Below are 27,497 nucleotides of genomic sequence, written 5' to 3'. Positions count from 1 at the left end.
CTTTTCTTTTTTTTTCTGTGTCTTTATACATTTGTTTTTTCTTTAGTTATATGAATATTGCCCTCTCTCGATTTATTTTCCTACTTAATACTTTCCCATTTCCTTTTTTTTTTTAACTTTGGATTTTTGAAGGAAATAAAAGTAAATACAGCATTTCACATAAGATATCGTGCCAGTTACCCATCGCTTGGAATCCTATCCAGTTACAATGTAGAGCCAAATGTTAAGTGTCAGGAGGTCTGAAAGAAATGGCGAATTATAAGACCAGGAATTTACAGTTTATTAATAGTTGGGAAGATCAAACCAAAAGCTAATACCATGGTAAGTTTGAAGTGAAGTGGCATCCATGAGTGCCACCAAAAAGAGCCCTCCGAGGAAAGAGAAGCTGTAGAGCTCACTATTAGTCATAGAACTCCCAGAGAAGGCAGATTTGTATTGGGCCTTGGAGATTGGATAGGTGTTTCCTGGTTATCACAGATTCTGCAGGAGCCTTGCGTCCTCTGCTATCGGCTGTATGGGTGGCCATGGTGTGAAGGCCTAGTTTGTGCCCAAGTTCTTAGCATTCATTATGGTTCTATAGCAAACGATCATGTCCCCACAGCCTCTTGGTGTGGGCAGTTCCTCCTGTCTCCTTCCTCTTGCCCCCTGCATCACTATGAGGTGCTTTATTCTGAGTCTATGTTGCGGAGAAGGGCAGAAGGAGTTCTAGGATTTTGAATGAGACTGTCCCTGTTCAAAGTTTAGGTTGTGGTTTCTCTGTAAGAGCAAAGAGATCCGTGCTGTGCCCTGGCTTCTGAGTCTCCCCTGTGGAGAAGAAAAGCATATCTCATCCAGGTAGACACCTTTTGAATGGCCAGGGTTCTGTGACTTAGATACAGAAGCTGACATTTTAGACAGATTTCTAAACTTTCGTGGATCTGAAATCCAAGGACTTGAAACAGTGGAGTCGCCAACTTCATTGCTCAAAATACTTCTCAGTACCTTGTCTATTTGTTCACTAGATGGACTCACAGTGTTTCTACATTGTCTGCAACTTCCGTATCAGTTTTCCCTTCCTAGGTAATCAGATGTCCTGCTCTGTTTAAAGAACAAAAACTTGGAGGTCTTCCTGGGGAAATAGGCTAAAGAAACTTCACCAGAATTTGACTCAAAGTCTTACTTTGTTTATTCCACAGTACTTCTTCCCAGTCTATCACATTTGCTCTCTGACATTTTCATGGGCAAAAGTACTTTTGTTTGGTGAGCCTATGTATGTGTATGACTGACTCACTGGGTCACCAGGGTAGCTATTCTTGGGCTCTGTAGATGGCTTCTCTTGATTGGATCAGGAAGACAGTTATCCTATGATACCTGGCAGAAGCAGTGGCTTTCCCTCTGGTTTAGGACTTCATGACTTAGAAGATAATTTCAGTCACTTCAGCATTTACTGGGCTTTGACTCCATTTGCTACATCAAAGGCTGATTGCATTTCAGTGCTTTTTCCACAATACCTGCAAATGTCATGGATTCGGGGACTTCCCAACCAGGATAAAATAATTTAAGAACCACATCTGCTGTACCACTTCACTCAGTAGTTCCAGGGGTCAATGTTTACTCTTCTACAATTCAAGCATTGACTTCCTCCAGTATGTTTAATACCTTTATTTCTACCTATTTTCCTTCAATGATGCCATTTTCCCATCCAAAATACTTTATTTTTGCATTAAAATTTCTTTAATGATAACAACATAAGCACATTTAATTAAAATTCACACCTCACAGAAAAGTATATATATAAAGAAGTCCACTTATCCCTGGTTTCTCCCCCAAAAGGTAGAATCCTAAAGTTTCTTGGGTGTTTCATTCCACAAAAATACTTATTTATCTATCCTTATATAAGTATATGTTTTTAAAAACCCTATGCAAGTAGAATCCCACTGTTTATGCTATGCTGCCCTCGTTTTATGTCATTCCATATACCTTAGAAAGTTATATCAACCCTCAATTTCATTCTCTTCAAAGTATGCAAGGTACCCCATTGCATGAACGTACCATAATTTAAATGACTTGTTCCCTGATGATTGTCATTTAGGTTTTTGTTTATTTTCCTATCAATCCTGTAGTAAGTGTTTTTCCTCCAAAAAGTTTGCCCCAATTTATGTTCCCATCAACGTAGTATGAGAATGTCTATTTCTTCACTCTTCATAAAACACTGAATATTTTTCAGACATTAAATACAAAAAGGTTATTTCAGTCTAATACTGGAGCATGGATTATCAAATAGTGAAACAGATCCATGTTTGAGATGTTGGTTCATGACAGTGCTGACATTGTAGCTCTGAGGGAAGAAGCGATTTATATATTTAAATCGGGCTAGGACAGTTGGTTATCCTAATGGAAAAAATAAAATTGGACTCACATCATACACAAAAATTAACTCTAAATGGATTAAAACCTAAAAGTGAAGAAAAAAACTGTAAAATTTAATAAGGCATAATTGGGGAATATTTTTCTGATGGGAGGAAAGGATTTAAAAGACAAAAAAAAAATTGTAAAAGATTGATAACTTTACCTATATTGACTTCTGTCAAAGAACCTCATAAGGTGAAAAGGCAAGCCACAAACTCGTTTAAGATATTTGTAACACCTACAACCAATAAAGGATTAGTATCCAGAATATACAGAGTGCCTATAATTTGTGTTTTTTTTTAAGCCATAAGCATACATATTTCGTATATAGAGAAATGGGCAAAAGAAAATAACTCATTTCTTAGAATATGAAGCACGAGTGGCACTACAAATATGAAAAGATGCTTAAGTTCAATTACTAGGGAAATGAAAAATCAAAACCACACTGACAATTACTTCATATGAATGTCAAAAATTAAATTTACAAAATCAACTCCAAATTTACAAAATTAATTCCACTGAGCTATGAAGCATGGGAACTGTCATACACTATAGGTGGCATCATATATTTGTACTACGTTTGACTTTCCTAAGTCAAATTTAGCATGTGAACACCCTTCAACCCAGTAAAGCCATAATTGAACATATTTGAGAATATTTTTAGTCATATTATTCCTAGCAAGAAAAAAAATTGAGTGGAGCATTTGAGAATATTCTTAAACTTATTCATCGGAGCGGGGGGACTGGAATAGAGAATTGGGGCAATGTGGCATGAAGGGGAAGACCCAAAGGAAGTGCGGCCCGTCTAGGGGTGTGGCTGCTGCCATGATCTAAATGTGTCACTAAGCTCTTCTAGCATCACTGAGCCATTTATGGAGAAACTTCTCTCCCTCCTGCTCTTATCATGCAGCTTTGACAGTAGGATTTAGGTTGTATACGATCTCTTTCAGTTTGAAAATATTTGTCATTAAAAACCAGAATATGCTCTCTGAGATAGGGTCCCTCTCATGACTTTTATTCTGGTGAAGTCTTTATCCTCAGGATGCAAAGATACCTCCCTCTTCCTTTGGAAAGTGCCGAATCACAAGCAAAGCTCCAACCAAGCCTTGCAGTCGCTTTTGGGTGCAGCACCACTTCAGGTAAGGCCAGATGTTTTAAAAATTAGTATGGACAACTGGAGGGCTTGGTTAGTCTGTGTATACATAAGAAATAAAATTTAGTACAAGAAATGATTTGTGTAAAATTAAACTTGGGAAACATTTTGGCAGATTAATATTACTGTGTGTATTTCACATAATTCAGTGCTATGAAGCATTTTTAATTAAGTAACTTATAAATGACATCTCTTTATTTATGGCTCAATCAGATATACTACTCAAATTCTAGCTCTGTGACCTGGTTACTTAACCTTTCTGTGCCTTAGTTTCTTCATCCTCTGGGGACAGAGTAGTACCTACCTCATAGGATTAGGTAAGGATTAAATGAAAGAATTGATCAAAATAAAATGCCGAGAACAATGCATGGCATAAAGTGATAGGTATTATTACCTGCTCTTCTCAGTGTAACTGAGGGTGTTCACCGTTTGGGGGTGTGCATTGTTTTAGTAGGGTAGTTAGTATTGCTAATACAGTACGGTTGTGATAAATGAAATCGGGTGGTGGTGGTTGCTGTTGTTTTAACAGACTTTGCTGTTCTCTTCATGACTGTTGGTTACAGCCACCCCTGGGTAAGTTATAAAGTCAAGAGCAGAGCTACTTTTGGGCAAACTATTTTCATAATTTCATAATGTCTGAAGCTTGAATGTGAGGATGATTATTTAATGAATTCTCTATGTAAAGATTTTAAACTATTGGCTTTTCTATAGCTTGAAAACGGTTTAATTTCAATGCTTTAAACTGAGAGTGGAAAATTAATAAAACGAAAGAACGAGACTTCGTAGTGTAAAGTGAATGTCTTCTCACCACCCAGGAAAATCTGCACTCCTACGAAAAGCGTAAGACTTAGTTGTATCTGGATAACAATGTGAGAGATAATCCTGGCCAAAGGAGCATGCCTCCGCAAAATTAAATTTTCAGGATTACAAGATCGAATATGAACGTTTGCCCTTGGGTGTTGCCCGCAGGTTTCAGACATGTTGAGGAGCACCCTGCTGTGCGTGGTGCTGGGGCTCCTGCGCGCCCAGCCCTTCCCCTGCCCACTCGCCTGCAAGTGTGTCTTTCGGGACGCCGCGCAGTGCTCAGGGAGCGACGTGGCACGCATCCCGGCCCTGGGCCTACCCACCAACCTCACGCACATCCTGCTCTTCCGAATGGGACGCGGCATCTTGCAGAATCACAGCTTCAGTGGCATGATCGTCCTGCAGCGCCTGATGCTGTCAGACAGCCACATTTCTGCCATCGCTCCCGGCACCTTTAATGACCTGATAAAACTAAAAACCCTGAGGTTGTCGCGCAACAAGATCACTCATCTTCCAGGGGCACTCTTGGATAAGATGGTGCTCCTGGAACAGTTGTTTCTGGACCACAATGAACTGCAGGGCCTTGACCAAAACATGTTTCAGAAACTGGTTAGCCTGCAGGAGCTCTTTTTGAACAACAATCAACTCCTTTTCCTTCCTGCTAACCTTTTCACACATCTGGAGAACCTGAGATTGTTGGATTTATCGGGAAACAATTTGACCCACTTGCCCAAGGGACTGCTCGGGGCACAGGCGAAGCTTAAGAAGCTTCTGCTCCACTCAAACCAGCTCGTCTCTCTGGATTCGGGGTTGTTGAGTAGCCTGCACGCCATGATGGAGCTGCATCTCGACAGAAACCACATCCATTCCATCGCGCCCGGGGCCTTCGATGAGCTCCGCAACCTGAGCTATTTGACTCTTTCTAGAAACAAGCTCGAGTCCCTGCCCTCTGCACTCTTTCTTCATTTGCACAATTTGAACTTCTTGACGCTGTTTGAGAATCCACTGGAAGAGCTCCCGGAGGTGCTCTTTGGGGAGATGGCAGGCCTGCAGGAGCTGTGGCTGAACCGTACCCAGCTGCGCACCCTGCCCGAGGCCGCCTTCCGCAACCTGAGCCGCCTGCGGACATTAGGAGTGACCCAAAGCCCGCGTCTGAGCGCGCTCCCGGAGGGCGCCTTCCGGGGCCTCGGCGAGCTCCAGGTGCTCGCCCTGCACTCCAACAGCCTGGCCTCCCTGCCCGATGGCCTGCTGCACGGCCTCGACAGGCTGCGCCAAGTGTCGCTGAGCCACAACAGGCTGCGGACTCTGCCCCGCGCGCTCTTCCGCGACCTTCGCAGCCTCGAGGAGGTCCAACTCGACCACAACCAGCTGGAGACCATGTCCGGCGAAGTGTTCGGGGCTCTGCCGCGGCTGGCGGAGGTCCTGCTGGGGCACAATCCCTGGCGCTGCGACTGTGGCCTGTGGCCGTTCCTGGCGTGGCTACGACAGCACCCACACCTCGTGGGCCAAGCCGAGCCCCCGCAGTGCAGCGGCACGGGGCAGCGCGCTGGCCGGCGGCTCTGGGACTTGCGGGACAGTGACCTGGGTTGCCCGGGCACCCAGGGCCCGCCTCCCCACTCTCCTGCCTTTACCGAGGTGGCCCTGCCTGTGGCCCGCGGCCCCCATGCCTTGGCGCCTAACAGCTCAGAACCCTGGGCGTGGGACCAGCCCGTGGCCAAGGGCAAGAGTCAAGATTATAGCCTGTTCTGGGGTCTTTACTTTCTGCTTTTAGTAACGCAGGCCATAGTAACCGGGGTCATTGTGTTTGCTATGATTAAACTCGTCCGGCTCTTTCGAAAATTAATCAGAGCAAGAGAGCTCTTGTTTGAGTCAATGAGAGAACCTTGAAATTAATCAAAACATGACCAGAGCATGTGGTTCTGGGAAAAATCCAGACAGGCCGAAGGTGTTTCCCTTTCTCTTCAGCCTCCGCCTCCTCTCCCCTAGATCCCAACCCTGGGTCTGCCACCCTCTCCCGCCCCTTATGTGGAATAGCCTTTACATTTGTAAATTGTGACTGCCTGCTTTGCTTTGTTCCTCCACCCTCCACTGTGTGCTCCCCGGGGGCGTGGGTCTTGTTTGCCCCATCCCTGTGCCCACTGTGCCAGGTGGAGAGAGGGATCTCTTCAAAGGTTACTGAGGAAGGGTGCAAATGAGCCAGCCAACTCCCGCGCTTCTGCATACCGTAGGTGTCTAGTAAGTGTGAAATCGATGAATAAAATGAATACACATGGTCCAAATGATCATGACTTTTTCTGAGGAAGAGGATGGGTTGTTCTCTTTATCTACTTTATTTGAAAAGCAAAACTATTCCAGTTCTTTCCCTCATCTGTTTTCCCCCCTCACTTTCTGTATCTCAGATCTGTGGACTATTTGGGAGAATGCTTGACTCCATTCGGCCATGATTTCAGAGTAGGCCTGATCCGTGATAGGCCGAAAGATAAAAAAAACACATGTCACTGGGTACTGAGCTCCTCCTCCAGGAGCTCAGTACCCAGTGACAGAAGCAAGGACAGCCACTGTCAGGGCTGAGTTCCAAGGAGCAGGAGGAGGGCCATGGAGAGGGTGGGTGGAACAGTGATTTAAGAGGAGTAGACACTCACCAGGAGGTCTAAGTATGTGTGCCTGCAAAGACTTAAAACTGCTAGGAGAGTGAAGTATGTCATTTTGACACTGGGTTGGTTTTCATTTCCAGCTTCATTTGGAACTAAATGCTACCACATTTCACAAGCATTTATGGAGCACCTAACATGTGACAGGGGTTCATGAAGATATTGGTAAGCTTGGTTTCTAGTTTATTATGCTCAGATCACATTCTCATTCTTCCAACTGAAAGCAATAAAACCTTTGTTGCTTTCATTGGATGTTCTCCTGAGCAATAGTAGTTAAAACACGGGCTGAAAAGTTGATGTCCACCTTCAACGCTGGCCCCCACGCCACCCTGCATAGGTTCAGATCCCAGCCCCACCACTTACTAATTGCATAGGACTTTGGGCAAGACAGCTAAATTCTCTAAGCCTGGGTTTCTTCATCTCTGGAAAGGGGTAAAGAGTAACTGCCTCATAGAGTTGTGAGAATTAGGGGCAATAAAGCATGTGATGACAGCCCAGCACCCTGCAAGTACACTAAATGCTCAAATGTTAGTTCTTATTAAAGGGCAAGCAATTCCCTGTATTACTGCTGTCGTGATTTCTAAAGAAGAGCTCTGGGTTGGTTTTTTTTTTCCTTCTGTGTGTGTAAAGGTGAGAGCAAACTTAAACTGGAGGTTACATTCAAACCAGTTTGTCTTTGCGTGTGTGTGGTCTCACCCCATGAGGTCAGGCTTTGTGCTCACAGTCCAGAGTGATGGAACCTCTGAATAACACCAACTAGATGGAGAGCAGGAATTGCTGGATTCCTGGAATTTCTAGGTACACTTCTCCTTCAAGACCAAGTTTAAATGTCTCCTCCTAGTAAAGCCTTCCCCGACTGCCCAGGCAGACTATAGTGTCTCTTGCTGTGTTGCCCCTCTGTTTGGGCACTAAGCATCCTGCCCACTCCGTCTGCTTCTGCTTACCCTTCACTGTGGGGTGTGTGTATTTTCATGTGCCTCTTCGTATTATTTATTTCCACTGCTCCAAATTTGGCAGCTGCCTACAGCATAAAACCCAGACTTTTTTGATGGAATATGGACTCTGGTCCTAACTACTATGCTCTCAGGCAAGCTACCTAACTGAGCATCCTTTTCCTCAACAGTGGAGTGAAGATAATAAGGGTCTTTACTATGGTTGCAAGGATGAAACGGAATAGTCCGGGCCAAGTAGTTAAATTAATGGCTGGGGCATTCAGGGCTCGATAGAAGTTGGCTATTATTATGATTAGCTCTTTCTGAACATGCCTCGTTCTAACATGTCTCCATGCCTCTGCAGATGTTCATTTATTCAGCGAATATTTGTTGAGTGCCTCCTCTGTACCTCCTCTGAAGGGATAGAGCAGTGGATAAAACAAAGTACATGCTCCATTAGGTTTATATTTTGGTGTTCTGTCCAATGAAAACATTTTTCCTGAACTCCTGGCCGATATCTTTAAACATTCAGAAAGTGAGAACAAGTTTGGACACTTCAGCCTACTTTATAAAATCTTTATACTTAGCTATATTTGCTTCAGATACATATATTTTTTAACAAAATAAAATATGACAGATAAAGTCGAAGGCTCCTGTATATATCTCTTCCCTATTCTCCTTGTTCTCCTTCTCTCCTTAGACGTAACCTGCTTAGTAAATTTGATGTTTCACATCCCTAGGTGTTTTTATGTTCTTACTACATGTGCCTATAACTCTGAACAAGCTGAAGTAATGCTTTGCCTGTTTTCAAATTTTATGTAAATGATGCTGTAGCATTATTTAATTTTTTTCCCCTCTGGGCTAACGTATTTTTGAGGTTTATCCGTATGAAGCATTTGACTCTAGTTCATTCATTTTAATAGCTGAATAATTGTCTGTTGAATGAATATACCACAATTTATCTGTTCTCTTGTTGATGGACATTTCTTTCCAATGTTTTTTCTTTCTTTATTCTCCGTTACTATACATCCTCTCCAACTCTTAATAATGTCAGAATTTTTAATTTCTGTCAATCTGATAGATATGAAGTGCTAACTCATTATCGTTTTATCTTTTATTTCCCTGATAACTAGTGAAGTTAAACTTATTTTTATATCTTTATTGAACATTTAGATTTCTTCTTCTGAGAATTATCTGTGCATATGCATTGACCAATTTATATTGGGACATTTTGTTTTTGTCCTATCAATTTGCAGGAATTCTTTCCATATGCTGACCACAAATCCTCTATAAATTATATGCTTTGCAGCTATTCTTTTTCAGTTTGTGGCTTCTTATTTTACTTTATTTATACTGTCTTTTGTGGAACAGAAGCTTTAATTTTAATTTAGTCAAATTTAGCAATATACCTTCATGGTTTGGTCTTTTAAAACAATCTCGTTTAAGAAATTCTTCCCACTTTCAAGTCATAAAAATAGTCTCCTATTTTTTCTTCTGAAAGTTTACAGTTTTGTTTTTCACGTTTAGGTCTTTTATCCACATGGAATTTATTTTTTGTATACGGTGTGATGTAAGGAACCAACTGTATTTTTTCCATATGTACATTATATCCGATTGTCCCAGACCATTTATCCCATAGTCCATCCTTCCCTCACTGATTTACAAAGCTACCTCTGTCATGTATCAAGTTTCCATATATGCATGGGTTGGTTTCTGGGTTCTGTGGCCTGAACCATTGACCTGTTTAACTAGTCTTATACTTACTGTCTTCATTATTGTAGCTTAAATAATTCTTGGCATGGGGTCACCACTCTACCTTGTTCTGCTTCAGAAGTCTCATCTATTCTGGGCCCTTTGCAACTTTATGCCTCGTTTAAGGCCAGCATGTTAAGCTCCATTGAGAAACCCTACTGGGATGCTGATGGAATTGCAGTGAATGTGGAAACTGATTTTGGGAGTGTAGATTTACATTCTTCGCAATGCGTAGTGCACTTGTCTTTAAACATGGTTCATCTTTCCATTTATTTAGGTCTTTTCCAATTGTTCAATGAGGTTTCAGAATTCTTTTCATAAAAATCTCGGACAGATTTTGTTAGATTTATTCCCAGATACATGCTCTCCTTTTTAAAATTCTTGGGCTATTGTAGATGTTATCTTTTTTTCCTCAAAATTAAATTTTCTAATTGTTTATTACCATTATATAGAAATGGTATTTATTTTTAAATAATTATCTTAATCTGAAGATACTTCTAATTTGCTTCTTCCTATTAAAAGCTTATACTTTTTATTTATTTACCTTTTTATTTTGAACAATCTTATTTGCACCGGCTAAAACTTCCAAAACAATGTCGAATAAAAATGGTGAGAATGAGCATCCTTAAAAGCATCTGATTGCAAATGGAATGGCTCTAATGTTTCATCAACAAATGTGACATTTCTAGCTCTAGTTTGCTAAGTGTTTTCTGACACTATGAGTAGATGTTAAATTTTATCAATATTTTCATCTATTAACATGCTCATATAGTTTTTCTCCTTTATTGTGTTAAAGCGGTAAATAAAATTTATAGATTTTGAAAAAATAAATTCATCTGCCTTCCTGAATAAACTGAGCCTGGTCATGCATTTAAAAAATACATATCGAATATAGTTTGCTAATGTTTTGTTTAGAACTTTTATAATGTGTTCATTAGTGAGAGTCTCTTATAAGTTTTTTAAAAATAATATCTTTGACTGATTTTGACTGTATCAGACAAATATTACAGCCTCATAAAGTGGGTGAGGACAGTCTCTCTGAAACAATTTGTAAAAAATGGGGTTATCCTTTCCTTGAATTTACTATAGTATCAAGTAGCACATTGTAATTACACTTCTTTTCAAGCACTTCTTTCATTTTTCTCAAATTTTTAGAAATTATTCCGGGCCAGCTACCCAGCTGTTTCCTGGAGCTGATCTCTTCACGGTTTTTCCTTGTTTCTTCCACTGTTTCCTAAATTCCTAGTTTACACTCTCATTTTATAATTTCTTAGAAGGGATACAGAGGCTATCTTCTTTTTTTGAGTCTTTGCCTAAACTTTTCTATATTCTTTATTCTCTTTTCATACTTGATTGCTAGTTTAGCTGGAAGAAATTCCGAATTATCTTTTTGCACCAAGATTACTGGTGAGAATTTGTTATTATTTCTAGTTGCCTTTTTTTTTGGAAGCCTTTTGGGTTTTTTTTATGTCCTTTGCATTCTGGTTTCAATATGGTGTGCCATGTATTGCTCTTTTATTTTATTAACAATGCTGGAGACATCTAGGGCCCCGTGGAAACTTGTATCCTTAAGTTGTGTGAAATTTCCTTATACTATTTCCTTGATAATTTTTTTATCCTCTCCTTTAATCTTTTCTATCTTCTCTTTTCTCTTGTCTTTTTAATCTCTTTTCTCCTATCTGAAGACTTCTCAACTCTACCTTCCAACAATTTATTTAAAATTTTAATTTTTGCAGTTGTATTTTAAAATTCTGTGATCCTTGTTCCTTAATTGTTCTTTTTCTATAGACTTATTTTTGTTTATAGATGCAGTCTCTTTTGGATTTCTTTTTTTTTTTTTTAGGATACTAGCATTTAAAATTTTGTGCTTTTTAAAGTTTCTTTTTACTTTCTGAACGATATCTATTTTCTCTGGGATTTTTGTTGTTGTTTTTATTGCTTGCTTGCTTTCCTTAAATCTTTGGTTGTCGGTTCATATTTTAAAAGTGAGGCAATAAAACTAATCAGCTTTGTGCACATGGACAAAAGCCGTTGACTGGCAAGCTTCATTTTAGGGTTTTGGAGTAGCAAGCCGAGTGTTTACTGGGAACCTCTGCAAACCAGAATGTTTGTAGAGGGTTCTTTTTTCTAGGACCTTGTAATTTCTTAAAATATTTTTTTTGTTTGTTTGTTTTCCTAGGGAAACAAAGCAGAGGCAACTGTTCCATACTCTAGCTTCTATATAACTCCCTGATTTTAGATCTTAGATCTCAGATCTGTTCTGCATTGTACCTGGTATAATCAATTTTCAAGCTTCTTTGGGGCTCTGTGAAGAAAACAGGACCTCTCTCCTCACGCTGCCTGTAAGGCTTCCTCCTCCTCACCCACCTTCTACTGTTCTGTTCCATAAAATTGTGGGAATCTCCAGTCCATCCATAACCCCCTCCCATTTCCTGTGACGTTGCGGGTTTACACCATTTCAATTATTTTACTCTCATTGAAGTAGGGGTCAGGAATGGAGCAGTGACAACTGGGTACAAACAATATGCATGTTAAACCGAAAGTCCATTCATTTCTAGCCTCCAAGTTTCCAGCTCTGGAAGTTTCTCTGACTTACTCTGGGCAAAATTGGATCCATCTGGTTCCTCCTGCACTTTGGGGCTCCCCACCAACCACCCGTCACTGTATGCTACAATTGACTTCTCTTTTCTGGAACCACGGCAGGTTGGGCTCCAAATCTCTGCTGACACTGGGACTGACCGAGACTGTTTTGGGGAGAAGTCACTCTGGGCTTCCCAGTTTTTAAAAATCACCATTACTCCCAGGGCGTGCCAAGGGCAGGGAGATTCTCTGCCTATTTTCTGCGCACACCCTCATTAGGCATCTGGAATGTTACAAGATGATTTCATCAACATCATAAGGAGACAATCATCACTTGAGCTCAGTGGCCGGATCCACAGTACCGGAGCCTGTGATGCCCAGGGAAAAAAAACAGCAAATAGCCTCTGCCCAGTGACGCCCTTCCTCCATCCCCTTCTACCTTTTCCATCCATGCTTCCAGGTGCTTCCTGGCTTTTATTATCTCAGCACAGACACTGATATTTCCAAGTCCAACTCTTGAGAGGGTTCTGTGTTCCAGCTGCTACCACATTCAACTTTTATTAAACATCTGGCTGTAGCTGGCACCATGAAATCAATTTTCTTAACCTTCATAACTGCCCTGTGAAGTAGGTATCGTTATCCCACTTTACTGGTGAGAAAACTGAGGTCCAAAGTGGGGCAGTAACGCACCTAACTTATGACTGATGAAGCTGTCTCGGGAGCTCGTCTCCTGGCTTCTGGCCTAGAGCTGTTCCAAGCTCTTTCCCCCACTGTTTCCCCTGATATGGATGGGGTCAGTGCCCAAACCAGGACCTGCAGATCGGGTCGATGCAAGCCCCAGGAGGACGTGCATGCTTATGGTTGTGGACATTCTGACCAAGGGGTTCTAGTCCCCCAAGCCTAGCGGAGGCTCCCAGAGAGCTGAGCGCCGCTTGTGGGCATCTTTGCTGGTGAGAAGGAGCACAGAGGAGACTGAGAGAGTGGAATACGGAAGAAAAAAAGGGTGGAGGGAGGGGTAATTGAGAGGGGCAGGAATGAGAGAAAGGAGCTAGAACTCTGCGTGTGGGCCTGGCCCTGACCCAACAGGAGTGACTCAGAACCCACAGGTATCTTAATGTGGTAAGGATTGCCGAGCTGGTCTCAGAGGCCAGTCTCAGCTCTGCCACTATCTCAGTTTCCCCATCCTCACTGGGATGTTTTAAGAGTCCAAGATGGTAATGCGTGTAAAAGTGTGCTATAAACTGAAGCTCTGTTCAGCAGGGAAGGGTCCCTTTGTTGCTGGTACACCACGAGGTCAAGGCGGTGTCCGCCCCATAACCTCCACACTCCGGAGCGTAACCGAGTACAGTGCCACCTGCATAGAGGAGACCCGGGAATGAAGGAGGTCAACGGAGGGTGCAGAGAGATAACAGGGATGCAGGATGTATCTTCTCGGCAAGGCTCTCCTGTGACACTGTCCTCCCTGCACCAGCCCCACAGCCCAAAGCCCCCATCCCCAGCTCTTGACCGCCACGGCAGGGACCACCCAACTGAGCCCTGCTAGACCCCAGCTTGCCTCAGGCAGAAGGCAGAGAGCTGGGCCTCCTCCCTGGCTCCAAACCTCTTTTGGTGACACCAAAAGAGAAATGAAAAATGTCAGTGTTTCTGAGTTTTGCCCCTTGAAGTGCAAGTTCAAATTCAGCCTCTGTTCAATTCAAATTCAGCAATAGAGGAGATGGCATCAGTGAAATTCTGCGATCATCCAGCTTTGGGAATAGTATTCCTTGAATAAGATTTGGCCTGGAGACCTGCCCAGGGACATTCAGATGGAAAATAGTCTATCTGATATTGAGCCTCAGAGCACTTCCTGGATATATTAGGCCTCTGTGTGCACGACCCTCCCAGTACCCCTTTCTGGGCCAACTAAAGAAACTCCTGGGCACTATAAGATCTGTGACATTTCCAGTGATGATGAAAACATCAGGGTTCAATTTGAGGAAAGTTCTTCTTTGTTTGGAACTGTCAATAGGAAGAAAGGAGCTGCCTTGAAACGTAGTGAGCCTCACGACCCTAGAGCCTGGCTTTTTGTGGAAAAGAAAAAAAGCAAGCAAATAATAATAATAATAATAATAAAGAACAAGAACTAGCCATGCTTTCTTGTCTCCCTGCCTTATGCAAGCACATTCTTCTTGTAAATCTCTTTTCCCTTTCATGCCAGGGTGCCCCTGCATAAAACTCCTGCAAAGCCTTAAGGATCCATTCAAATGTAATACCTCTTTTCACAGAGCACACTTAGTGGTTCCCTGTGGTAAGGAGAATAATAGCTGACAAAAATGTCCAAGTCCTAATCCCCAGAACCCATGAATATGTAAATATTTCATCTTACTGGGCAAAAGAGACTGCAGAAGTGATTAAGAACCTTGAGATGGGAAGATTATCCTGAATTATCCAGGCAAACCCGGTGTAATCACAAGAGTTCCTCTTAACTAAAGAAGGAGGCAGGAAGTTAAGATTTGAAGATGTGACAACACGGACTTTGAAGAAAGATTAAGGAGACCAAGAGCCAAGGAATGTGTGCAACCTCCAAAAGCCAGAAAAGGCAAAGAAATAGATCATCTCCCAGAGGTCCCAGAAGGCCCCCAGCCCTGCTGGTACCTTGACTTCAGCCCAGCGAGACCCATTTTGAGTTTGTGGTTAATGCATTATAGCAGCAATAGAAAACCTTCCATCTTCATGCCTCAGTTACAGCATCTGGCACATTGTACTGTAATTCTGTATGTGTTGGTCTCCTTAACTGGACTCCTTGGGGTAAAAGCTATATATTAAGCCGTCTTCCTGCCATGGTGCTGCAGGGCACAGTAGGTGCTCAAAGTTAGTGCTCACTTGAATGAATATGCAATCCATGAGCTTGCCTCCAGAATCAGACCTGACAGAGGTTAGCTTCAATACATGCTGTGCTATTGGGGAATTTCTCCCCTGACCCCACCACCCTTTAGAGTGTTAAATGTTCTTCCTTATTAAGGTTTTGGAAAATCAGGATTTACCACATATATTTAATTACAAACACAGTGCCCATTAACGTTGCTCTCTCTGAGCAGGCGTGGCCTTCCCGTCCAAGTCTGTGAAGCTTAGATCAGAGAGTCCAAACACGAGATAACAGAGAAGAGAAGGGGCGTGAGAAGGTCTAGAGACCTTCTTAGGTCTCTGGAAGGAGGGTGATTTGAGATGTTGGTCTTCAGCTTGAATGTTATGTTCAATCCTGGGGAGTCATAAATAATCAAGTGGAGAGAAAGATGAAGGACTGGAACCCGATCCTATGGAAAACTGATTGAAAACCAAGGGTGCTCAGCCTGGAAAAGAGAGGATTTGAGGGTGCTGGTCACTGTGTTTAACCAGAGTTGGAATGGGGAAGAAGAAGGGATTGATTCCATGTCGTTTCAAGGAATAGAATGAGAACCAGCTGGTAGGAAACGCAGGGTGAGCAGGGAAGATTTTGGCTCAGTCCAAGGAAGAACTGGGTCAGTGCCACTCAGGGTTGGAGTGGCCAGCCACGTGGGGCCGTGAGCTGTCTCCTGAGCTCAGGCTGCGACCAGTCAGCCACCAGATGGGAGTAATTTCAGTTTCTGATGGCGACAGGTGTGAGGCTTTTAAATGCTCTTTTAAGATCCCTTCTCCCTCACACAGTCTGTGATTAATTGACCCTGTCGTGGGTTCAGCTGATGGATATGGGTGTAACCAGCTGCCCAGGCACTGGCCCCTACAGACATTGGCCATGACCTTGTTGAGCTGACCTGAGTTGAGTGGAAGAGCAATTTGCAGACGTTGTGTTGGCGTGGGTGCTTACTGCCTCGGGGTCAGTCTACATCCTCAAACAAGCATGTATAAAACCAGCCATCCCAATAGCAGGCATTTTACAGCTTGCTGTTTCCAGGAAGGGGGCCTCTTATTGGCCCGAAGAGATCTCCTTGAGTTTTATATTTCCAGATTGCTTTGGAAAAGCCTGATCTGAGTTTCATACCCAATCCTTCCAGGGCTGGCTCCTGGCTAGAGTGTGTGTCTGGTTTTCTCCCACCTCCCTGTGCACCTTCCTCTAAATCAGGGGTCCCCAACCCCCAGGCCATGGACCAGTCATGGGCCTGCTGGGAACCAGGCTGCACAGCAGGTGAGTGGTAGGCAAGCAAAAGAAGCTTCATCTGTATTTGCAGCCGCTCCCCAGCGCTAGCATCACCGCCTCAGCTCCACCTCAGATCACCAGGCATTAGATTCTCATAGGAGCACAGGTCCCTGGTGCTGAAAAGGTTGGGGACCACTGCTCTAAATACTCAGGATCCCCACTCAGGGATCAAATCCTTGTTCTGCTACTGACTAGCTCGGTGACTTCAAGCGAATTCTTTCCCCTACTTGGGCCTTGGTGTCCCCATCTGTATACTGGGGGTCCTTCCCACTCTGATGCTACTGGAGCCCAGAGTCTAGGTCCTGAATCGAATCACTTGCCTCCCTTGTCCATTGACCAATGTCCTGTCAAAGACACATCCCTATCACTTGTTCTTCCCCCCACTCATGGGCTGCACTCGAATTCCTCACCCTGCTCATCTCCCTCCTGATACACGGCTATAGAAATGGCCCTTTCCCAGAATGGATGAGGAAGTGCCTGCCCCGATGTCCCTGTCCCATGTGTGTTCCTACTTGCACCATGCTTTGCAGAAACAATTTTGGCTGGTTGTTCTCATGGCTCCTGGTTGGAAGGAATCATGGTGAGGTCCCCTCTGAGTTCTGGGTTCAGTCCATGCTGTGACTGGGCCCAAAGGCTGCTTGAACTTGGAACACTGCCTGTGTTTCCGCAGCAGCTGCCCACTGCCCAGTCCCTGCCCTCAAGGAGAAGGCTCATCCGCTGGCACCAAGCATGGAATCTCACCTTTCCTGGTGCAGTGGCAAGAGGTCCCTAGGCTGCTGTGGCCCTGCAGATGGGTATTCTTGGTACAATCATGGTGAGACATGAGTGAGAAAGTGCTCTATGATTTGCAAACTCTGTGTGAGGAATTACTACATCTAGAAGGTCCACGTGGCACCCATTGTTCAATGCGGCAGGTCCTCTAAGGACTTGGTCTCTCCCTTGGAGCATCTGGGAGGCACGTAAGGTCAGCAGGTGCTAAGGTCAGGTGCTTCCAGGAGAGGGAGGGAGAGGGGGCTGGGAGACGGAACTCTCAACTTGGCTGGCTGTGCTCCTCACTGCATGACCCTGGGCAGGTTCTCCTTTTCTATGGATTCAGTTCCCTCAACTGTAAAGTGAAAAGGTTCCTTTCAGTGTCACAGACATTCTCACTGTCCTACTCTGGGCGAGGCTCTGTGAACTCGAAAATTTTCTCCACCTTCCTGGAACTCCTGGACCACACAGCCATTGAGTTGTAGCTTAGGGTGAGGCAGCAGGGAGATCAGAGTGGTCTGGGCAGCTCAGTGATTGGATAAGGGAGCCAGTGGGGCAGTGGAGGTCCTGGCTTGGGCTGCTTTCTCCCAGGACCTCCCTTACCCAGAAAGGTGCCTATGGTAGAAGTGGGGCTGATTCACAAGGACTCATCCCCGTCATGTGTGACACAGCTTTCTAAGCATGTAATCCTCCTGACAGGCCTGCAGTCAGCCTCTTAAACAGAGCCCAGCCCTTTGGGCTTGGTTTATAGATTGAGTTACAGGATATTATTTAAAAGCCCAGTCGAAAACCAATTCCTGCATCTTCCTTTCTCCCTGAGGAATTCCTGCTTTTGTTTAGATTACCAGGTGGTTCCTTTGTTAGGCATTGAAAGACTGTCCCTTGATTTCATATGAGGTCAAGTCCAATGTGGCTGGGACTATATTTTCTGGAGAGCCTTGGCCAAGAGAGCAGAATTGGCCTCATGGCCACCAACATCGTTTAATAGCTCAAGTGAGAGGAACAGTGTTTAGGGAGAATTGCTGGAAAGAGGCATGTGGCTCATGCACTCCTCCCGATAGCCTAAAACATGTCCCTCAAACAAGCCAGAGGTACAGAGAGCTGGGGTCTGGAACACACATACTGGATCCTCAGTAGAATCTGCTCTCAATTTTATGGTGGTTCCAGTGGCTCACATGGGCTGTGGTAAGAAACAAGCCTTCGGAGCTTATGGCTCCATCTGTTGTTAGGACACTTGATGTTGAGACTGTTTGGACTAAGTGACAAAGTGTCCACTGTGCAAAGACCCTTGGGAGAAGTGCTCATTTGGTCTAAGTCCCATGGTTACTAACCTCCTCCTTAGCCACTGGTCTTTGCATCTGGTGGTATAAATAGACTCTATTTCCTTTTTCTCATGTCCTGCCAGAAGGTTTAGAGACAAAGGTATGGCCTACTCTGGAAAGGTTCCCGTCCCCCTTCCGACGTCTCCGGTGGTCTCACCTTGGTTTCCCCTGCAGGTTCGGCCTCCTCTCCTCAGCCATTAAATGCTGAGAGTCCCATGAAGCATCTGTCCACACCCTCCTCGCTTCTCAGCCTCTACTTGCTCCATAGACAGTTTCATGAAGGCCTTGGCTTCAGTTGCCTTCTGTATCAGAAAATTGCAGTTGATGCATTAACAGAATCACTGATGACACTGGTCTAGCCAAGTCGGAGATGGCCGTCCTCACATGCCAGTGAGTGCAGAGGCGGACCGTCCAGGAGAAGCGCAGTGGCTCCGGTGTCATCGGTGTCTCTGGTTCTGTCCCTTGTTCTACTTCACCATCCGTGGCCTGTGGCATTTGGCCCCAGGGCTGCAGCCTCGTGTGAGCATTTCAGGCGGCGAGAAGGGAGAAGAGTAGGACAAAACTGAACACCAGCATAGCCCACCCCTTTTTTTTAAAAGTAAATGGATTTTTAAATTGCCATTCATAGATCCATACAGAAAACTACATAAATCATGTGTCTAGCTGGATGAATCATCACAAAGTGAATTGTGAGGGATTCACTCCTGGATCTCTTTTAGTCCTTCACTTTCATTTTTCTTTCCTTCCTGCTTTTAACTTATGTTATTTTGTTATTATTATTATTATTTTTTGAGCTACTTTGAATCCTTTCTGGAACAAGGAGTGGTAAGAATAAATACACAAATAGGTCAATTGGTGGTGTATAGATAGATACAGAGTTCTCTGACATGACCAGGAAACTGGCCTACCCAGAGTCACCAGTCCTGAGTGCCATGACTCTGTCCTAGACATGAGGAAACACCTCACAGAAGGGACGCGGTGGGAGGATCAGAGCAGGGAGAGAGCCCAGGGTCATCCCTATTTGGCCCTGCCACCTGCTTTCTCCTCCTCATCACTTGTCATCTGGGTCTGCATCTATACTGTTAACCACTTGTTCATTCCTGCCTTTGGTCTGCATTCCCAGTTGTAATAAGCACCACTACAGCATTCCTGTCTTCGAAGTCCTCTTCAAAAGCGAGGCTCAGTCATTTCCCTTAATTTGCCAGTAGGAAAATGACGAGCGCCAGAGAGGGCAGTCCATCACTCCAGGGATTTAGGTGATGGCTCTGACAGTGCACTATGGGCACGTTACTATCATTTAGCTTTTAGTTTTGTTTTGTTTTCCGCTCAGAGCAATAACATACAGCTTCATTTATTAGGAGCAACAGCTATTTTAATTGTCTTATTTCTCATCCAAAGGTTGACAATAAGGCAGTCTTAAGAAGTAACATGTTGCTCTTTTAAAGAACATAAATAGTTAAGTGTGGCTAAGATACTGACAAGTAGTCCCATTGACTAAGATTTTTCTGAAATCCAGTCTTCTTTCATCCTAGATGAGGTCTAGGGTCCTTTCCAATTCCTGTCCTTCTCCCGCCCCTTCCAAAAAGCATATGGTTTTGGGTAGGAAGTAGGTGTCAAAAGTGTTTTTGGGTAGTGACACATTTATAAACACTTATTTGAACAAAGGGAAAACCCAGTTCCTTCTGATACCTATTTTATTTGGAAAACTTTACTGGACTTTTTCTTTTTTTTTGACAAGTCCTTCAAAAAAGGGGGTGAGGCCAAAGACCAGAGATGAACATTGCTATGAGAATGTCTGACTTTCTGAACTGTAGATATTATGACCTTTCAAGGTATGGGATAGAATAAATGGCCTAAAAATACAGGTTGGACTTGGAGTTTTACAAAGAAAATGAAGAGGCAGAATTACAGATGCCTTGGCTCAGGCAAGCCATGTGAAGTGGCTCCAATTTGAAACGCTCTCGTTAGGTCTTACCATGGAACTGAGTCCCTGAAGCCTCCAAGCTCAATGAAAACATCTCTGGAGATCAGAACGAAGGGACAGGCCATCAGTCGCCACATACTTAATCCCAACCATCTCCTTCCCGAAGAGCCAGCCGCTAACCCCCACTCCAGCCTGAGAAGACGAGGACTTCTTAGGACTGCGAAACTATTCCCCAGGCCCCCAGAGTTTCTTTCTTTCTGCAACACTCGGGCCTCATTTGAGATTCTTGTCCACAGACCCCTCTGCTTCTTAAGAGAAGCTTCTGAATGCTCGAACCCTCTTTTACCTTCTTTAACTCCAGATCCACGAGAGCTGCCATCTTGGTTTACTCTATGAACCTGCGCGGTGGATGAAGGCCAGAAAGAGGGTGTCATTTAGCGTTTGTTAAAGAGTTTTTTAGTCTGAGCACTGACGTGTGTGTGGTGGGCAGCGCAAGGAGTCAAGAGGGGCTGAAATTAGTCAAGGTGTATGCAAATATGAACCCTGAACAAATTTTGTCCCCTTTCTTCCCTCTCTCCCTCCATTCCTTCCCTTTCTTTTCCTTTATCAGATGAGATAATATGAAAAGTTATGATTTTTTTCAAAGAATAATAATAGGCCGTCATAAATGAATATCTCATGTAATGTCCCCACTTCATGGATGGAAAAACTGATGCCCAAAGGAGGAAATGACTTCCTAAGGTCCATTTTCTGGGCTCCTAGTCTTCCATGTGTTCTTGAACCTGTTCACCTAGCTAACAGAATTTTCCTGTTCTTTTTTTGGTTGTACACCGAGAGGAATTTGTAGAGGGAGTAATGAGCCAGACAGGTTTCTCAAAGTGGGGAGCGGGGGAAGAATGGGCTTCCTGAATTGAGCCCACGTGCCCCTGTGTTTCTGTGTAAGCTTCAGTCATGTAGGGCATTCAGAACAGACCTGTTCATTCACGTAATAATTAAGGAAAACACAGCAGCTCTTACAGAACCCATCTCTGACCTTTAATTAGGTGTGGTGACGCGCTGGAAGCTGCTCCAGCCATGAGGACTACTAAGTTGCTAGTTTAATCATTTCAAAGGTTGCTCTGTTTTATTGTGACATAAAATTTGGAAGTCTCATATTAAAATGTACAATTAAATGTAACTCGAATAAATTGCTGTAGGGCAAGGTGAACTTTTCCCTTCCTCTTCCTGAAACTAGCCCGTCACCTTCCCCACCCCCATCTGTTAACTGTCTATTTCCAAACTCACTGAATCCCTTTGAGAAAAAGAGATGGATGGGCTCTTTGAAAAACAATGTTTTAAAAAGACATTTGGCAAGCTTACCTGAGGTAGTCTCAGACTGTTCTCGAAGCTGATGGGACAAGAAGGCAGACTCCGAGGCCTCTAGATTCAGGCAGATGGGTCTCTTGATAAAATAAATGAAAAAAATAATGACTACCACCCTTCCCGATTCCCAGTCACCCATGAAAAAAGTCCAAGTTGCTAAACTTCACATACAAGGACTTCATAATCCAGTTCCCTGTGAAAACTCATGCCCCTCAAGCGAAGGATCCTTTCTTGCCTTTCAACTTTGCCCACCCCATAGCCCTCGCCTGGAACACTTGCCCACCCCTTTAAACCCTTTCAGGATCCCATTCACCCTCTGAAGCCCTTAATCCACCCCACCACGCTTTCTGCCATCTATCCTGACAAACCTTTCCCTCTTCCGTCCTTTCAGGACGCATTGCTTGCCTGAGGTCAGGACTGGTTTTAGTATGGGGTGCTTTAAGTTTGTTGTACATGCATCTCAGCTGCCTGAATCTGAACTCTGATGGTGAGGGTTGAAGCTCACCCCAATTTGTCTCTGCAAACCCCTAGCACAATGCTCACCTGGAGCCCAGCCGATGGCTGGGTTTGCTGGGACATTTGTTCACTGAGGCTGCCAACCTAGCCCATCCCTATGATCCTACCAGCATGACTCACCTGAGAAAAGAGATTTCACTCAGGGGCTAATCCTGGGCCGTGGAAGTCCCTCTTGAGAAACACTGAGCCCTCGCTCACAGGGGTTGGCATGGAGGACAGAGTCTTTAAGATATAGAGGATTTAAAGGATGTTTTCTTCATTATGATCATCAAGTTAATGACAGAAAATGTGGAAAATGTATAAAAGACAAAATCGTAGAGGGAAAAATGGTTTATATTTTCAATACTCAGAGGGGCCAGCTTTCCTCAAAAGCTCAGACACACCTGTTGGGCGAGGAAAACTGAGTTCAGTTCAGAGCAGCAGAAGGGGTTCGCTGACCAGCTCATTTAGGATGGGTCTGCATTCTATAATTTTGATAATATTTTCAAAAAGGCCTAATTTCTAATTTCATAGAAAAACATTTCACCAGATATTAAAAAACATTTACATAATGGCCCTCGACTTTCTCCAGCATAATTTGTCATTAGGATTGCTTTTATTTTTTTGTGGTAAAATATACATAACATAAAATTTATCTTTTCAACTGTTTTTACGTGTACAGTTCAGTGGCAATAAGGATATTTATATTGCTGTGTGACCGTCATCCCGATCTACCTCCAGAACTTTTATATCATCCCAAACTGAAACTCTGTACCCATTAAGCATTAACTCCCCATTCCCCCTTCCCCCAATCCCTACTCTCTGTCTCTATGAATTTGAATATTTCAGGTTCCTCGGGTAAGTGGAACCATACAATATTTGTCCCTTCGTGACTGGCTTATTACGCTTGGCATATTGTCCTCAAGGTTCTTCCATGTTGTAGAATGTGTCATAATTTCCTTCCTTTTTTTAAGGCTGACTAATATTCCACTGTATGTATGTACCATGTTTTGTTTATCCATTCATCTGTCAATAGAAACTTAGGTTGCTTTTGGCTTTGGGAATAATGCTGCTCTGTGTGGGTGTACAAATATCTCTTCAAGACCCTGCTTTCAATTCTTTGGGGTATATACCCAGAATAGAATTGCGGGAATATGTTGTGATTCTATGTTTACTTTTTGCGGAACCGTCCTATTGTTTTCACAGCAACTGTGCCATTTTACATTCCCACCAGCAATGCACGAGGGGTTCTAATGTCTCCCCATTCTTTCTAATACGCATTGTTTTATCGTTTTCTATTATTTTTGATAGTAGCCATCTTAATGGGTATGAAGCGGTATCTTATTGTAGTTTTGATTTGCATTTCTCCGCTGACTAGTGACGTTAGGCATCTTTTCGTGTGCTTATTGACCATTAGTATATCTTCCTTAGAGAAATGTCTACTCAAGTATTTTGTCTGTGTTTTAATTGGGTTGTTTGTTTGAAGATTGCTTTTTCAAGTGTGAAATTCTCTTTCCTCCACCCACTGCTCCCAGGCTTGACAACCTCCCACCAAACAGCCTCCTTGGAACACTCATGACTCTAAACACATCATCATCAGGGACTGAACGCTGGGGACAAAGAGCAAGCTCATGACACTCATCTCAGGAGAAACACCACTAATAACCAGGTATAAATGGAGATGAGTCTGGGAGCTGTCACTGGGAATTTTAAGAAGGTGACTGTCTGCTTGTTTGTCTTCTTATTATTCTATATATTTTTAGTGTTTCTGATTTTATTCTTCCCACGTGAGGATGATGTGCACTGTTTAAAACAGCCCAAATTCTGCTCCTTTGGGACAAATAAGAAGATTATAAAGTCATTTCCTCAAAGACTGTCCTTTTCCTGCAAGAAACTAAAGAGAAACCATCCCGTAAGAAGGGAAGGGTGGGGAGGAGAGAAGGGCACACCCACTTACTGAGTGAGCATCTCCTGTGATCTGGACCTGAGCTGGACTTGTCACACATGATTTTTCTACTAAGCCTTTTATCATTCACGTGAGGCAGGTTGTTATTTGAGTTCATATTCAGGGACAAGGAGGCTCAGAGAGGTGGACTAATTATCTGAGGTCCCAGCCAGTGACAGGCAGAGCTGGGACTGGGAAACCACCATGGAAGCCTGTGTCCTTTCTTTCACAGCAAGCACTTCTGCTCCTGCTGCTGGGCACTGAGCACTGAGGTGGATGTCAAGCACCCGTTTCAAGAAGAAAATATAATTCGCTCTATCTCCGCTCTTCTCAATCCCTCCCCCTCTGCTGGCCATTTCCACTCAATTTATAGACATCTTTAATCCTCTGTCATCCTGAAAAGCTCTGTGTCTGCTCCAGGATTCCTCCTGCACCTGCTCCTTCTACCCACCCCACCCCCACCCGCCACATACACACCACCGACTGTGCCCTTGCCACAGGCTTCCTGATGCCCTGTGGACCTCATTCGTGGGCTACCACATTCTTCTTAAATTTCTGCCCTCCCAACTCTACAAACGCCCTGTCTGCTGCTCCTATACCCTGCTCACTGCTCTTTCTTGGTCTTTTCGGTTGGCTCCTCTTCCTCTGTCTGCTTCAGTAATATCAGGGGGTCCCAGGCTGCCTTTTAAAACCCTCTTCTTATCTCACTCTACTACACCCACACCCCTTGAGAATCTGATAAAAGTCATGAGCTGTCTCCCCAGAAAAGGGCACATGCACAGCACATTTCTACATACTTTGACATACAGCCTCGGGAAATTCAGCGGCTGCATCTCCCTCTTAGTCCTTTAGGGGTAGAGAGCCTGCTTTAATGGCTGGACTTTGTGGACTCCAGATTAAGCACCGTTTCTGGACAAACACCCCTTGTCTCTGTCCCCACCCAGAACCTCTCCTTGAGCTCAGACCCAATTTCAGACTCAGCTGGAAGTCTACACTGTGGTCCCACGGGGTTCAAACGCAGCCTGATCAAAATGAGCCTGTCACTTTCCCCGCCCTCCTCCTGTGTTCTTTAGTTCTCTTAATGGTATCCACCATCCACTCAGTCACCCATGCTGAAAAACTTCCATTTCCCTTCATGAATTATTCTCTTTCGTCACTGGTGGCATGGACTGCTAATAGCTCCCAGTGGCTGCTTGCCCCTACTTCCATAGTTATAAGTGTTTTAATTTCGTACATGGAGCTCAGATCAAGACTACATTTCTCTTGCAGGTAGGTTTGACTAAATTTCGGGCAAAGGAATGTGAGCAGATGTGATGTGTGTAGCTTCTAGGTCATGCCTTTAAGAGAAAGAATTGAGCCCTTCATTTTCTCATTTTTGCTTTTCCTGTGGCCGGAATATGAATGTGAAGGCAAAAGCTGGAGCAGCCATTGTGGGCATGAGATGGCAACCACGGATTGAAGGTGGCAGAGCGATTAGATAGATGAGGTGTCGGTCCCTGAGAGAGTCAAGCCACCATTCCAGCCTCAGATGGGAAATAAACATCCACCTTGATTAAGCTCTTGCTGTTTTTGGCTCACTTGTTACGATGGCCTTACCCATACTGTAACAGCCCCACTGTATTATCCTACTTTCCACAATAACCAGTCTATCACTATCCTTCAGCAGTTTCACTGCTTATATCACCTCCCGATTCAGTCCCTTCTCTACATTCTCACTGCCCTGCCTTAGCTCAGGCTTTTATCATCTTCCATCTGAGCTATTGCTAGAACTTTTTATCAGGTCTTCCTGTGCCCATCACTTTCTCACGCACTTCCCACTCCCCAAACCATCCTCTGTAATGCTGCCACAGATATCCATCCTCTAGACCAGTGTGTCTCAATCTCAGCTCTATTGACATTGCAGCTGCGATGATTTTTTGTTGTGAGGGGCTGTCCTGTGTGCTGAGGATGTTCAGCAGCATTTCTGGCCTGTACTCACAAGATGCCACTTGCATTTTCCAAAAATGTCTCCAGACATTACCAAATGTTCCCTATGAAGGGGGCAAAATTATTCCTGGTTGAGAACCACTGCCTTACACCAATCTGACTGCGTCTGTCCCCGGCTAAACATTTTTGTGGCCCTCCGTGGCCTACAGATTAAGTCCCAGTTGATGAGACCCTTCCTACATTGCCTCTTGCATTCTCCCCAGGATGGTGCTTCTACTAAGCTCTCATGTAGTCCCTGCTTTCTGGCTACCTTGAACTACTTGCCACACGCTGAATGTGCTATGGTTTTTTATGCCTTTGAGCCTCTGCAAGTGCTATTTGTTCTTCCCAGATTGCCCAAATGCCTGCTCATCTTACCAGGCTTAGTCCAAGGGTCACCCTGTTAAAGAAGGCCTCCTCTCACAGTCCAGGCAGGCTCAGTGATGCCCTTGTGTGGTCCCCATCCCATACATGCCTTACACTTGAATATGACTGTTCACAGGTTTGAGTTCCCCTCAGAATGAATTCACTTCTGTGTCCTGGCACCTAGCCCAGGCCTCCCGCTGAATGCTCAGTTTGCTAAGTGGATGCTCATCTTCACGGTGAGCAACCAGGACGGCTGAGGGAAGAAACTGTGTGTGGCGTGTGTGTCTGTGTAAGAGAAATGGAGGCATTATGGGGGTGAGCCTGTTCATGGTCCCAGACGTCTGAGGGGCTGGCCCACAGGTGAAGCAGGCCTGAAGGGAGGAAGAGAACCCATGGGTGGAGGTTCCAAGGAGGCAGTTTCAGTGTAATAAAAAAAAAAAAAAGACATTGAAAAAAACTTTGTTTTTTTGTCTTTTGAAATAATCATTCTAGTTGTCAATTAGACACAGTTTAGGAATGCATTTTTATTTAAAGGAAATATAAAATAACACATAGTTATAAAAAATTCTTGTTCATCACTGTTCCCTACCCCCACTTCTGTAGCAGTTTTGAGTGTATCCTTTCAGATCTTTTTCTAAACATTCCTATATATAGACAAAGATATACGTGTATGTGTATGTATGTGCATGCATATAGACACCTGTGTTTATACATCTACACATATGTGTGTCTATACATGCATATATGCTTATGTACATATACACATGCATATATATATATGCATACATGTGTAATGTGTACAGATAAGCACACACACAAACATAGATATATAGCTAAATGAAATTTTCTCTCACCTGCACGGTTCTTTTTCTTCCTCATCTGTGTTGGGGAAGGTTTTCGACAGAGACTTTGGTGGCGTACTCCTTCAGTCTGCTCTGCAAGGCTGTCCACTTGA

At 43.9% G+C, this 27,497-nt stretch overlaps 1 protein-coding gene across 2 annotated transcripts; it reads left to right on the top strand.

The window, feature by feature from the left end:
* The first annotated feature begins 89 nt into the window (after positions 1–89).
* Positions 90–27,497, top strand: GP5 (glycoprotein V platelet). Of its 2 annotated transcripts, XR_005650266.1 has the most exons (3): positions 4,422–6,580; positions 23,802–23,935; positions 27,436–27,497. XR_005650266.1 is itself a non-coding variant. In XM_039850737.1 (2 exons), the coding sequence occupies exons 1-2, from the start codon at positions 3,396–3,398 to the stop codon at positions 6,230–6,232; spliced, it is 1,854 nt and encodes a 617-aa protein (XP_039706671.1). In that variant the 5' UTR covers positions 90–3,395; the 3' UTR covers positions 6,233–6,744. The 2 variants fall into 2 exon arrangements, 1 of the variants encoding a protein (XP_039706671.1); XM_039850737.1 differs by lacking the exons at positions 23,802–23,935; positions 27,436–27,497 and adding an exon at positions 90–3,527 and having other exon boundaries at positions 4,511–6,744.

The sequence above is a fragment of the Pteropus medius genome, unplaced genomic scaffold (genome assembly GCF_902729225.1).
Source record: "Pteropus medius unplaced genomic scaffold, Ma_sr-lr_union100, whole genome shotgun sequence".
NCBI classification, from domain to species: Eukaryota; Metazoa; Chordata; class Mammalia; order Chiroptera; family Pteropodidae; genus Pteropus; species Pteropus medius.
This window is presented reverse-complemented; position numbering and strand designations above follow the sequence as displayed.